Here is a 15,054-nt window from a genome sequence, read left to right on the forward strand (position 1 = left end):
TTTTTTTTTTTTACTTTTTTTCCCATCTGGAGAGTATATTTTAAAATAAACATTGCTTTAAACACTTGGTTGTCTTATGAAAGCTTCTTGGGATGTGTAGTGTTTTTAAAGTTATTTTTATGAATAGCAGTTAGTAGGATATGTAGCAAAAATGTAAAATTAGAACACTTTACTATATTGTGTTTCTGTGAAGGTGAACTGTTATAAAATATCGTAATTTGGTTTTAGGCACCATTTTCATCTGGAATCTGTCAGATTATAGGATTCCTGATGATGTGAAAAGGATGGGGTTGTCTAAACATTACATGTGTGAAACAAGCACTAACAAGTTATTTGCTATACTCTCACATGTGTACTTTACATTTTGAATAATCTGCGTTGGAGTTTGAAATGGAGCCTTTATGTAATTGGCACAGAGTCAGAGGTAGTGGGGATATCTGGAGACAGACAACAGGTGTTGTGGAAAACAGGGGGAAAGATAGTTGTGTTGCATATTCCTCCTTTACTTGCACATAGGAGTAACTCGTGTCTGTAAAAAAATATGGGAACTGCCTTCACTTTATCCTGCAGGTCATTCAGTTGGATGCATGAGTCCATCCTTACTCAGTAAGGCTGAAAGAAAGCTACCAATATTTAAGTGATTAGTTTTTCAGAGTTGAGGATTTTCTGTTGTGACAGCTTATTCGCCTTCCTGCTGTTTCTTTACAGAGTAGCTGTACCCTCCATTCTCACTCTGAATTTTGGAGAGCAAATTTGTCAGATTTGGATGTATTTCATCCAGGCCTAAGTGACTAATGAAACCAACTTCTCCATTATGCAGTTTGACAAGGATGAGCCTGTACTTTTCACTCTACCACATGTTGACTTAAGCAAGCTTTTGACGCTGGAAGGTGTCCGAGTCAACTTAAGTTTGAGATACTGAATTAGTTCCTCAGAAGAAACATTTTACTTTTTTTATTAGAGTAAAATGATCAGTCTCTCTGAAAATAGGCAGGACATTCCTTGCCTTGTGACAGTGCCGAAATTTGTAGTTGTCTTTATATTACGAATGCTTTTTTAATGTTTATTGTTAAATAAAACTTTCTTAATAATGATATGAAAAATACTGTCTGTATTTCTCCTTCATTAGTGTCATACACTAATGCTAATCAGTCTTACACTGATGAGGATTAAAGTATTTGTAAATCCCAGGAATTTTTGCCAACTTCTTGCTGTCTAGATCCAACATGCTGTACAACAAAATGCTTTAAAAAGTCTTTTTTTTTTATTTGGGAGACTTTCAGTTCTCCTGAGGTTTTAATCTTGAGGACAAGTTCAGACTCTATGGCCACTTGAGGTTTTGAGTAAGTGTTGTCAGATTATCACAGTCAATGAGGCTTTGTGGTGGTTTTTAATCAGATTTTACTTGTCTTTGTTTAGAGATGCAAGGATAACGTTTTCAGAGAAGCCAGCATCACCTAATTTCAGACATACTGGTTGTGAAGAGACAGGCCTTTGGCAGTATGACTTCTTCACCTGTTTTTCATCATCTGTGTAATTAAGTTTGCCTAGGGCTTACTGTTAGTTGCTAACCATCTTGCACCCCTCAAGCATTGCCTGTTGACTGTTACTCAGTCATGCATTGCTTTTGCCGGTGTTGCATCCAGTCTGTGTGGACTTTTCTCTCTGGGTTTAGAGTGGCTCTCCTGAGGTTCTATGGTGTGTCTCACTTGACAAGCTGTCACTTGCTTTACTGCATTTTTCCTGATGTTCTCATCATAGTCTGTTAATGTAGTTGGAAGGGTAGGTATCGGTGATCATCAGTTTTAATTGAAGGAGTCGTGCATGTTTCCATTTCAACCATCAGTCTTATTCCAATAAACTTCAAAACGTTACGGTGCTTAATAGTTTTGCTGTGATGGTCATTGGTTGATAATAGTCGCCCATGTCTTGGGTAGCTTCTCGTCTTGCCAAAGCCAGTGTAACAGAGTTGTTGGGAATTGTCTTTCTATGGTGTTGGTCACTAAGCACCGCCAAGAAGGAACTTCTTTTTATGTTGGTTTACAGAACAAGTATAATGTTATAAAAAGATTTTCCATGTTGAATATGGCAGAAAGAGAAGGCCTTTTAGCTGTAAACTTCTGAGTCCCTTTTTCTGCTGGTAGTACTTGAGTGACTAATACTGAAATGTGTTTTTTCAGTATTTTTCGTGCTTTTGCTTGATAGGTTGATTTGATTCCTGTTTGCTCTTCATTTATCTTATGCAAAGAAAAGATGACCCACTTTTACAAATACTTTTGTCTTTTATTAATGCTTGCTGTTGCTTATTTGGTAACGTCATGCTTTCAGCCTGCATCACATGGTAGTTTAGGAACACCTCTCCTAAGAAAGACTGTGCTTAGTCAGACTCGTGCTGCTGTTGGGCAGCGTACTGTTTGGGCTGAGGGCTGTAGCTGTTAGTAGATTTATCTACCACGTGTGTAACTGGTCTCCCAGGAACTGAATTTCGTCTTCCACTTTTATTGCCCAATATCCTGTGGTCTTTTATTATTCTTCACAGTCAGTCTTTATCTCTGCTGCTTTAGTAGTGCCAGGAAAATTGATCTCCATATTACTTATCTGCTTTACTGGATCATTTATGAGTAAGTGAAACAACAGGAGTCATAGCACAAATTCCAGCAGAACTCCACTGCTGCTGTGAAAACTGACTGTTTATTCGTATCCTGTGTTTCTTAGCTCTTAAACTGTTTCATGCCAGAGAGCCATCTCTTCTTTCATAGTTGCTTCTCTTCCTTCAACCCTGTGTTGAGGTGGCCTTGTTGGAAATATATTGGGAATTTAATTAGATTGTACCTGTGCATCAGATCTTGCCTGCCTGTGTTCTTGATCCCTTAGAAGAACTCTGTTAGGGATGTAAGGCAGGACTTCCCTTTACAGGAGTTTTTTCCCCAATCTATCCCACTTCCCAACTGAAGATCCACACATTGACATTTAGAAAAAAAACATGCAGTAGCTTCTGCCACTCTGTATTTGAAAAGCTGTATCCTTTTTTTCACAACTCTCAAAAAATGAGTTGTTTGGGTCCAAAATATGAGCAAGACTTAATTTGAATTCATGTTCTCTCTGCTACTGGGATTCAAACACTTGGAGCTAAGAACTCTTGGCAAAGGGTACACGGGCAAAACTATTTGAACAGAAATATTTCTCTCCTTTTTTTAAAATGCTTTTCTTAGATCTTCTTAACATGTTTTTTTTCTCTTTCATCTATATATTTGGAAATTTCCATGTTTTTTCTGCACATTCATAATAATTAATAAAGAAGCAAATGTCAAGAAAATTTTAATAAAAATGAAGCAATCAGTGTGGAATTGGAAGACTGTCAGGGTATGATCCCATTCATGCAGGAGCTATCCATCGATGCACAGTGAGAAGATCGTGTGTTAAACGTGTCAGTTTCATAGCGTTTCAACAATGTTGCAAAATGCAAGTAAACTAAGAAATGCTACTGGTTTTCCAAGCACAAACTTTAACAAGGGAACTGAAATCTGTCAATCGCTATTGCTAGTGACTAGGGCAGGTTCCCAGTCACTGAAATCTGGGCATTTACACAGCATTTTCCCAGCCTTTAGCACTATAGTCTAAATAAGGATTTAGTGGGCACAAGAAACTTCGATAAATAAACATCATATTAAGTCTAAAACCTCATCATCTTAATTTGTATTGTATCATTGAAACATAATAAAATCTAAAATACAGTAAGTAAATAATGGCCTTTATCTCTTTAAATTTAAAAATTAATATCCTAGAAATGATAGAGTTGCATATTCAGAGTATTAATTAGTAATTTTTAGGGACTTCAATATAGGGACTTCAATATTTTAGTTGGATTTTTGAGGATGAAGGTAAGGTGGGGTGTTTTTTGGTGTTTTTTTAAACTGAATTGGCTTTTGGCAGTGAGGGAAAAGTAGTAGCTGTAACAAATAACTAAACATTTAACATTTGCTTTTTAGAACAGTTCTTTGTCTAGTACTTAACAGTGGCATAGTCTGTCATCTTTTTCTGTAAAATTTTAATTGAAAGTATTTTTCTTCAAGTGTAGCTTGTATCGTATCGTATCGTGCATGTTAAATCTAGTGTTGTAGTAGCACAGCATTATAATAATGCTTCTTGGCTGTTTAGTGGTGGTTTCCTGATGCAGGACCTTAACACAATTCATATTAATGTTGCATTTCTGTTTTACAGATTGCAATGCTTGCATCTGCAGAGCAACTCAAGCCGGTGTTGTAGCTATACCTTCTCTTCTGTTGTTCATGTAGTCACAGGAGAGTTTTGCATTTGACCATAATTTACTGTAACGGTTCTGGTCTCTCCAGTGCTTTCAGGAAAGGTTATTTACTTCTTGTTTTAAACTTGGAAGTCTGTGCTTGCATTTACATAGGGAGGATATTTCTAGTCTGTTTTTTAATGGTGCTTTGAGAAAATGGGTAGGCATTGAGTCCTTGTTACTCGGATTTCTGTGTTATTTTTCATACAGTTGAGTAATGAATATTAGCAGCGTAAAAACTGTCTAAGGTGAAGCTCTGCAAATTGCAGATTTGAAGCCAGTCTGACCGACTGGCTCTTGCAGTGCCGCTGAACCTCTGAATGAATGAATGTGGAAGAAGAAGGGATAGCAGTTACCGTAGGCCTGCATGGGGTTAGGAACGAAGGAAGGGTCTAGAGGGGTGTCCTTGCTAAGCTCCATACAAACTTCTGGCTCTCCATTCCCAACACTCTTTTAGTTTACAGTCTTTAAAAAGAGTAATTGAAGAGGCTCAACTTCATGTTTCTGTTGGAATGACTTTTAATCAGATTATAACAACTGGGGACTTGGATTTTCTAAACTAAGAAAACAGTAGAAGTTTCTACAGTTTTGCACCAGACTCAGGTATTTCAACTGGCAGTATAGTAAAAAAGGTTTAAGGTGTCAAATGTGTGTAACTGGCAGAGAGAAACACAAGTGAAGTATTTCACACTTGCATGGCTTAATTTTTGGTGATGATTGTTGATTTTTTGCCTTTAGTTTGATACTTCCACTAGATTTTGTGGTTCTTTTATGTTTATATACCTACATGAAGAACTGTATCATCACCTTGCTGTGTCTGAGCAGGAGTCTTCCCACCGTAATAGGTCTTGCTTTAGGTATTTCATCTGGGAGTATAGTAAAGTTGCAAGAGTTCTAGTCTCGTAATACTTTATTAATTAGCATTGTTACATGTTTGAATGTGGTGCTTTACCACATTGAGACTTGACATTGGACGTTTCAGTGATTATGGAGTGAATGAGCTAATTTTGGAGATGAGTTGCCTGAAATAACACAGTTACACATTGAGGGTTGGTAGGGATAGACACATGTTCTGAAAGAGAATATATATAGTCTAAGGAATCGAGATACAAGTTTTACTCTCGTACTCTTGTTTTATAGAGTTTTGTCCAACAGATATCTGTAGGAGCCAACACTCTATACCATAACTTGGCTTCTTAGCCGAAAATGCTGAAGAAAGATGCTGCTTTGCACCATTGCAAAGGGTAGAGAGGGTGTCTGTAAGAAACACTGAAAAAGTTATCTGATGATGATGACAAATACCACAATGCAGTGTGTTTTGAATGCACTTGAGAAAGTATGGGTCTCTGATAGAGTAGGTGAAAAGGAAGAATCCATGCTGTGGTTTGCTTTCCACAGCATTTCAGGTATTGTAACAGAAGAGAGTAACCAAGCTGTAAGAAAAAGGTGGTTGCGGAAGAACATGGGGACAGCTGTGGAGAAATAGATACTTAAAATGTGTATTATGATGAGAGACCTGAGATAAGCAAAAACCTTAAGTTTTTAAAATGCTGTTCCCAGTTACTCTTCGGTGTGTCGAGAGATTATTCCTCAGTTTGCTTATCAGAAGACCACTTCCTTTTATAGCAGTTTTTATCACTTTGTGGTGTTTGTGGGTGAGAGTTTTCAATGAAATATGATTTCCTCTATTTTAGAAAAGCAGTGACATTGGATATGCTTCAACAGTGGAAGTTCCCATCCTGCAATATAGCTCTGCATATTTTTTTTCTCTTCTGAATCAAAGAATCAAAACTTCAAAACTTCTATTTATTTATTTATTTAAATGATTTTCTGAATAATTACTTTTAAAGCCTTGAAATGACTTAGCAAAAGGCTTTTAACTATGTATTTCAGCATACTCAGTGACGTGACTCATATTCTTTATAAGCCTGAGGAAGTTGATTTATGAAGCATTTGACTAGAAACTTTTTATAAATTTTAGCCTTTTCTTTTGAAGTGTTTTTAACAAGGTTGGATGAGGTCTGCTAGTATTTCAGGCAGGCAAAAGTATTCAACTTAAGTTGTTCTGCTGTTAGTATGTTGTTAGTTCACTGTCACAGTGCCAGGGGGCGTTTTATGGTTTACTAAGCTGCCAGCCAACCAACCAACTTCTATCAAAGTGTAAAGTAAGAAATAATGGAGTCACATGATTAGTTTGCACCACGGGCTTACACTGACAAGTCAGATGTACTTTTGATATAAAAAATCTGAAATCAGGATGTCTGGTAAAGAAGCTGCTCAGATTATCAGGCAAACGGCTTATTTTCCCCCTTCTTGTTCAGTTATCCCTCTGGTAGATGCAAACTGACTCTTCCTTCCACCCAAACTTTTTCCCTGTCTTGTTGTAACTGCTAAACATGGCTCATGTGTGCACCCTAACATCTCCTGCTCCGTCCTAGACTTCCAGGGACATCTGCTATAGTGAAGTATCAGTAAAACTGGCAGCACACAAGCGTTGTCAAAGTCAGAATGGTAGAAGATGGTGTTGCCATGGGACTTGCGATTACAGTAATCTTGATTATTGCTTGTAGCTATGGTTTGTAATACCTCGTCATTTTTGAAGTTCATGCTGTCTCACTAATCTACTTGTTCTCTCTTATCTCTGGCTCTTCTGATCCTATAATACACTTTCTGCAGTGTTGTTCAGTGTTGCGTATGTCTCTTGAAATCCAGGTATCTTACCACCTCCCGTTTTAACTGTGACTTTGGAATGGAGACTCTTGAATTCTTATGTAAAGAAGGCTAGTTTCAGTCTGCAATGGCCTAGACACAGTGAGATTATATGATAGCTCATATAACCAAATCCACTGTTGAGAGACAGTTTTAGTTTGAGGTTTGTGTGTAGCTAGTAACCTGACTGTCTGAGCAAATCCACTTACAGGCTTTGCTTTGCAAAGTGACCTCCAGTAACCTGCTAGGTGTAGATTTCTGTAACTTCACCAACCTTACTTTCTTTGGCAAGAATTTAAAACCCAAAGAAGAAGATATGATACCTATTACCCATCTAATTTTTGAGAAGGGTGAAGGATAATGTTTTTCCTATCTTTGTGTGCCTTCCCCTTTTGCAGTTTTTGCTATTTATTGTTTTGTTTCTCCTTTCAGTGTTTGACTACAGCTATAGAGATTACATCCTGTCCTGGTATGGGCAACTCAGCAGAGATGAAGGGCAGCTGTACCAGCTGCTATCTGAAGACTTCTGGGAGATTGCCAAGCAGCTGCGACAGAGGCTGAGTCACATTGATGTAGTTAAAGTTGTCTGCAATGATGTAGTGAAAGCTTTACTATCGCACTTCTGTGACCTTAAAGGAGCCAATGCCAGGTAAAAGCAAAACTCTGAATTTCATTGGGAATTTTTTTTTCCTCTCTCTTTTCTTTCAAATGTGCTATATCAAAGTAATGAAGAGTGTAACGCTTTTGTAGGCAACTGATGAGGAAAACAATTCAAGCTTATTACCAGTTTTAGAAATCAAGCAGGCTTCAGGGCGTCTATAAGATCTGTGGAAGGAAACGCCTGTCCTCCTTTTTTCTCAGAGTTTGGATTCAGTGCTCCTTCCATTTCACCCTTGAATCCTTTGCTTACGGTAGGAGGTGGGCTGTGTGAGCAGTTCCTGGAAGTAGTGTGAACCTGCAAGGGAAAGGAGAGATGCTGTCAGAGTAGTCAACAGACAAGAAGAGAGTTATTTGCACATTTCCCAAAATGGCATCAGGGTTAATTCTGTTCAGTTTTCCATTTCTTCTAGGCCTGGGAGGCAAAGCCTTGTGGTTTCTGTAAGCGGCCTGTCCTGCAGTAACAAGATTTTTCTACTGGAAAAATTTTTAGCTGGATTTTCTTTCTCCGTTTAGGTTATCTTGCTAATTCTATGAATTTCCTTTTTTGGGCAAGGCACTCTTTGTCCACTTAAGAAGGTCAGCTGTCCACTAAATTTGTTGCATCCAAATTGTAATTGCAGATGAGATCTCTTAGCCTATGCAGTTCCCACATCCAAATGCACTATTTGTGTAATTGTGCATGGAATTTGGTCTTATGTCTGCACTTACCTGCATTTCAGTTATCCGAATTGAAATATGCTTTGGTCATTTAGATTTAAACTATACATTTTATACTATGAAGTTGTTTTGCCTACAGTTAGATCCACATATTTTTAACAACCTTTCAGGGAAAAAAGATCAACTGTTTTCTGTCAGTGACCAGTCTGTGTGTTGCCATTCTCACTTCTTTCTGTTCTGGAGCAGAAGATAGGGTTAATGGATTTGTGGTAGATGCCAGCTGTATGTAAACTGATGTGTAGGAAATAAAGACAAGACAGACACTAAAGGGTGGTTACATTCAAGAAGAGAAGAAATTTAAGTGTATCAGCATTGCAGTACAACTTGCATTGGATTCCAGATATTACTTTCTTTCAGCTCTGGAATGTGGTAGAAATCCCTTGGTCAGGTAAAGCTCCTAAGTGTGCTTCCTTATTTTTACGCTTTATGCTTGCACTGAATCTTTATCACAGTAAAGCGCTTACTTTTGGGAAGAGTTTGATTTGAACAGTTAAAGGATGAGTTTTGGGGTGGTTGGGTTTTTTTGTTGGTTTGTTTGTTTTAGTTTTTTTTTTTTAAAATGTAAATGTTTTCCTGTTTGAAGCATAGAATCTACAATTGCGGAATTATTGATTATTATTAGTGCTGATTCTTGATGAGTTTCCTTATCTACTGAGAATTATGACTGCTTCTTCTAGGTCTTTGTTGGGTTGTTATTTCCACTATATAAAGCTAAAATAAATACTCTTGGGTATTTTCCAATTAACTTTTTCACTTTGGAATGGTAAGTGCACCTCAGTCAATGCTGGATAAGGCAGACTGCATTAACATGGTAATGAAAAAAATCCTATTGAGAATTAATGGATAGTGGATTAAAAAACCCAATAAACCCCACAACTGTAACTGCAGATTTTGTATAGGTTGAAACTGGACCCATTGACTGTTTTTCACATACTGCAAGGCTGTGAATTCACAAGGAGGAAGGTCTAGTTTTAAAATACCTAACAGTAGATCAGCGGCATAATGATGCATGACGCAAAATGTGAAGCAGTAGTATATCCTTGTGCTGCTCATTCAGACTTGCTCAAAAAGTCCAGGAAGCTTTATGGAAATTGCGCAGGGCTCACCTTTTCTTGGCAGATGGGAAGAAGGCTTAAAAGCTATGTATGTACTATGGCAAAGTCAGCAGAAGTGTGGCATTGTGCTCGTACACTACAGATGGAACTTGCACTGCTGGGTGATCTGAGCCTGCATGTAATAAACATGGAAGCACAGACGAAGACTCTGATACTGTTTTCTTTTTAAGGAAATTTGTTGTAAGAATAATTTGAGTTTTTACTAAATTGCCTACTGCTGTGGAGTTTACTGTGCTGGAACCTGCTGACATTTTAAGTTATAAACTGAGAACTACAAAGTATGTCACTTCTAGCTTGGAAGATAGAGTTTCTTGGAAAGCCTTCAATTCATTTCTATATTGCTGTCCTGGTTTGGACTGCAGTAGAGATAATTTTCTTCCTAGTAGCTGGTATAGTGCTGTGTTTTGGAATTAGGCTGAGAATAATGTTGATAACACACTGATATTTTAGTTGTTGCTAAGCAGTGTTTACACAAAGTCAAGGACTCTTCAGCTTCTCATACCGCTCTGCCAGCAAGAAGGCGGGGGGGGGGGGGGGGGGGGGGGGGCGGGGCGGGGCGGGGCACAAGAAGCTGGGAGGAGACACAGAGGGACAGCTGACCCAAACTGGCCAAAGGGATATTCCATCCCATATGATGTCATGCTCAGTATATAAACTGGGGGGAAAGCTGGCCGGGGGCTGCTGCTCGGGAACTGGCTGGGCACAGTCGGCGGGTGGTGAGCAATTGCATTGTGCATCACTTGTTTTGTATATTCTAATTCTTTTATTATTATTATTATTTCCCTTCCTTTTCTGTCCTATTAAAGTGTCTTTGTCTCAACCGATGAGTTTTATCTTTTTTCTGATTCTCTCCCTCATCCTGCTGGTGGGGAGTGAGCGAAAGGCTGTGTGGTGTTTAGCTGCCTGTTGGGTTAAACCACAGTTGCCACAGTTCAAACACAGAAAATTCTTCCTAGCATAGGGAACACAGAGATCTTCTTGATCTACCTTTGTTTTCTGTCAACCGTTTTTATTAAAGATGGTAATAAATTTAAATTGGCATTCAAGTGTTTCTCTCTCTGTCTCTAATAATGAATCCAGTTGGTTTTGATGAATATAGTGGAACAGAGACTGTAATTAGAGCAAGGTATCTTTCCTGTTGTGATGCATGTTGGAGCACTGCGTCTTGTTTCCACTGCTGAGTTTATACTGCAGTGTGGCAGCAAAGGGCATTTTGTCTATTATCTGGTGGCATATCTCGTACCATCTTCGGTGAGGGTGCTGCCTAAGCCACGTTGTGTCAGTTTTCCTACACGGCATGGATAAATCCACTAAAGTAATGGAAAGAAACTGTGCCTGGGAGGACAGAGTTCTCTGTTTCTTCAGTGTGAAGCTCACGTGTTTTGTCACTGGCTACACATCAGCCACAGAAATCCTTTTACGTTTATGCTTTCCCTGGCTAACTTTGACCTCTGATATCTGATAGATCAGGATGTCTGAGGGGATGAAAATGGTTTGTGACCTTTCAGAATGAGGAAGGGTGCTATGGTCCTTCCCTTTTCTCCTGCTTTCCCTCTGGCTTATCTTAATCGTCATGATGCTCTGCTTAGTAATAAACAGCTCAAGGTAAATGGCCAGCAGAAGCCAATAGATGAGGAAAAATGCTTCCCTAGACGAGGGAGAGCATGAGGAGAGGAGAGGCCACTTCCACACTGGCTGGTGGGAGGCAGGGGAGGGGGAAGCCTGGCAGCATTAGATCTGTTTCCACTTTGTTTATTCTATCCCGTGGCTTTCTTTAGTGGCGACTGTCTTTCCTGAGCCTGCAGGACACTTCTACAGAGTGAAATAGGGGCAGACACTCCTCTAGCTGTGTGCAGAACTGTCTGGGATGACACAGCCATGCAAGCTGTAGGCAAGACAACTCCCAACTTTTCTGTGTTACATGCATTGCTAGGGTGTACCTTGAGGTCCAGTTGGGGCTCCAAAGGATCCTGTTAGTTTTCAATTACAAAATTTGTGGCAATTCAGAATGTTTTAGATAGGAAATGACTTCATTCCTAGTATTATCTCAGTGTAGAAATGGAATATGGTACTTCCCTGTGTCCAGTGTTAGCTAGTTTATGAGTTTGAGATATGGAAGAAAAATCAGCCTTAGATTTATTGGTAGAAGCCACTGCTCTTTTCCCCTGTGTTGTATCAGGAGCACATTTGTAACAAGATTAGCCAAGTGCATCCTGCAGGGGTAGAGAGGGTAGTATTTGGCCATTTTTGTTTTATAGCAGCTTTTATTCCTTCATTCGTTTATATCTCATTCAAGTGTCTTTCATTGCTACTTTAAGCAGAATATAAGCAAGCTGAATACTGGCAGTGCCATTTTATGTGTTTGAGGATGGACCATGAGCTGAGTAAGGTGGTGTATAATGCTGGAAATGTTCGTGTTGGTATGTGGGTGCAGCGTTGTTTGTGGTGGCAGTGTACTTTCCGGGGAGCTAGAATTACCTAGTCCTGGAAATGTAGTGTTATTCTGGTAACATGAAATGTTTGCTGAGAGCAAGAGGCAGCTATCCCTCTGGATGAAATGCACAGGCAGTATTGGAAGGACTTAACAAAGTGAAAACAAATGGTAAAGTGTCTTTCTGTGAAGCTGTCCACGTGAAAGGAAGTATAAAGAAGTCCCTTACACTTACTGTGGGCTAAGATTAACCACATCAGATATTACTACAGAACTATTAACATTTGATAAGTAACACCCTGTGCTGCTGGTCTCTAAACTGCAGTGTAGGCAAAACGGGATTTTTCGACATGAGATAAATAGGCAAATGGGATTTGAAGATAATAAATCCTTGCCTCTTCTTGAACCTCCTGATAAGCAGTGCTTTTTGAACAAATCTTGGTGAGAAGAGGTCACAGTGACACTGATCTTTTTATTTTTTTTTATCCCCCCCGCCTGTCTTTTTGGTTGTGAGTGTTCTCTGTCTTTAACCTACAGCTGGGGCTCCTTGATCCCAAAGGTAGAGGAAGAATTGGTTTCTGCAAATATGGATACGTGGTGTTGCAGGCTGCTTCTGGCAAGTTGACTCCATGTGACGTCTGATGGGATGCTCAGAAGTGGTTTTGTGTGTGTGTGCCTGGACTTGCAGCATAAGTCGTGACTTGGCAAAATGGATGCTTGGGGGCTGCAGGCTACTCCCAGTGCTGATTCAGAACCCATATTTAAGGGCTCTTGGAAAGTGTGATGGAGGGCAAGTGCTGTGGGGAAGTTGCTGCTTGAGTGATGAGCATGAGAAGCAATTTGGGGACGTAAGTTTGTATTGTACATGTTTTGATAATTTTCCTTTTATTTTCTATGTATTAGTGACAGGGTAAGAAGAGAAGACAACTTGGTTCTTAATTTTCTTGGCTCATGTGAATACCTTTGCACGTATAGGATATATAACGTGTTTTTTATGATTACACTATGTAGTGTGTTAAGATACTCAGTTAAAATAAAAGGTGCTGACACCACAAACTGATCAAGAGCAGATTGATGCGAAGGGAATTTAAGCACTTGAGATTTAACTTGGTTAATCCTATAGATGCATCCAAGTAGCTACTAAACACCTCCCACAGTTCTTGTTTTTCTCTTACAATTCAGTTTGCCTCCCACAAACCTGGAACACCAAGAACTGCTTATCACAGTCAGCCTCTGGAAAGGAGTATCAAGAGGATTAGTATGAAATTGTAGAGATTTGTTGCAATGTAAGCAGCTGTATGAAAGTGCTGAGAACAAAATAGTCACAAAAAGCCAAGGCCTGAGCACGTTATTAAAGTTAACTCATGGGTAGTACCAGGTCTAAAGGTTGCCATTGCCTTCAAGCTTCAGTGTGGGAAGTTTAGATTTCCTGTTAATGATTGAGTGTCACCTAGACACCACAATAAGCATTAGGACCTCCTGGTGCTGATATGTTTGTACCATAGCTTGTAAGTAATTCAGATGTTCTTTGGATCTGTTATCAACATGGCATGTCAAATGCTTTTTCCTGAAAGAGGTAACTGTGACATGTATGGATGATACGGTTATCTTCACAGGAAATATTCAGTAAAGTGATTTATAAAACTTGCTCATGTATCTTGATAAAAATGGCAGCTGTGGAAATTTTGGTGTTGGCTTTGTCCCTATTTTTTGTTGTGCTTTTTAGGTTTGGTGTGGTTTGTTTTCGGAGGGTTGTTTTTTTTTTTTTTTTTTTTTCAGTGGGTACTTTTTTCAGGGTACGTTCATGATGCTGACTTGTAAAGGTCTAAATGTGTTTCTTTTATTTCTTAGAAAGTTCAAATAGATCAAGCAGTTTTCATTCAGATGCACTGTCAGGAAGCTTAGAGATCTAAGGGTGATACAGGTGAAGAGATTCAGGCTGCACGTGCTTCTGGTAGTTCTCAGAATCAGTTTAATGAACGCGTGTGGTGAGTGTTGAATGTACTGATGAAAGTAATTTAGAGTGAGTTGCATGTGCACTTCAGCTCACAATTGCGTTGATTGAGACTTCAATGTAACTGAAGACTCTTGAAAGACTAATTAAAGAAATAGCAAGGCTGAAGGGAACATTTTGTGACTTATTTCAAGGGAAAGGATCCTTACATTATTTCCTGTAGAGTTGTTAATATTTTTACGGACTCTGTGTTTTTTGTGTTTTGGGGTTTGTTTTTTTTTTTGATGTGTGCTGTGTTTGGTTTTTTGCTTTTTTTTTGTTTTTTTTTTTTTGTTTGTTTGTTTGTTTGTTTTAAATATAGAATTTATTTTCTTGCTTCCTTCCTATTTTCAAAACAGACAGATTTATCGTGTTTGTCATCATTAAGTTCCTGGTCATGCACGTCTCCTGATCAGTGTAATTATTTTGGGGTTTCTTGCCCTTGAATCAGTGGTACCAGCAACTCCAAACCTGCAAAGTCCCAAGGTGCATGGGCATTTTAAATTATAAATTTGGGGTTGGTTTTCATTTTTTTTTTTTTCACCCCTTTTAGGATTCATTTTTAAGCTCTTCCATGCTATCATGAGGGTTAGGGCTGTATAAAAATAAAGACAATGTTTCGTGTCCGGAGCATATACCCAACCAGAAATATCAAGGGTCTTTTAAAACTCCTGACTGCAATGAGTCTTTACAATACAGGGGTAAAGACTGTATCAGGACCACATGGTCCTAATTAAAACTGTGGGTATCTAGAGTAGATCCTAGACAAAAATAGGTATTTCCATGAGGTCCCTGCATTGGGAAAGCTGGCAGCCCACTCATAGATGATAGTCTGATATTACAGAACTATCGTGGGTCCTGCATTCCTGAGAAGTGAAGAATTGTTGTTAAAGAGGTGTTGATATTGGCTCAGAGTTGCTTAGTTTGTAGCATGGGAAGGAAATGATGATATTTCTATAACATTGGTAATGTTTTAACTCCTTGTCTTCAGGAATACCGAAGCAAATCTGCTGTTCTGCTTTCCTTTATATAAAGTGCTGTATGAACTCATAGATCTGCAGCAGTAAGGGATAAAGTCTTAGTACTGATGATGTTCAGCGGGATACGTGTTCAGTAATTGCACAAA

The 15,054-nt window shown here is 38.9% G+C and overlaps 1 protein-coding gene across 1 annotated transcript in view; it reads left to right on the forward strand.

The window, feature by feature from the left end:
- Positions 1-15,054, forward strand: part of SNX25 (sorting nexin 25) — an 88,520-nt gene that overhangs the window by 14,878 nt on the left and 58,588 nt on the right. The window contains exon 3 of the mRNA XM_086464155.1: positions 7,445-7,661. Coding sequence (XP_086320281.1) covers positions 7,445-7,661 — 217 coding nt within the window. The remainder of the gene's footprint in view (positions 1-7,444; positions 7,662-15,054) is intronic.

The sequence above is a fragment of the Leptosomus discolor genome, chromosome 4, assembly GCF_034619465.1.
Source record: "Leptosomus discolor isolate bLepDis1 chromosome 4, bLepDis1.hap2, whole genome shotgun sequence".
NCBI classification, from domain to species: domain Eukaryota; kingdom Metazoa; phylum Chordata; class Aves; order Leptosomiformes; family Leptosomidae; genus Leptosomus; species Leptosomus discolor.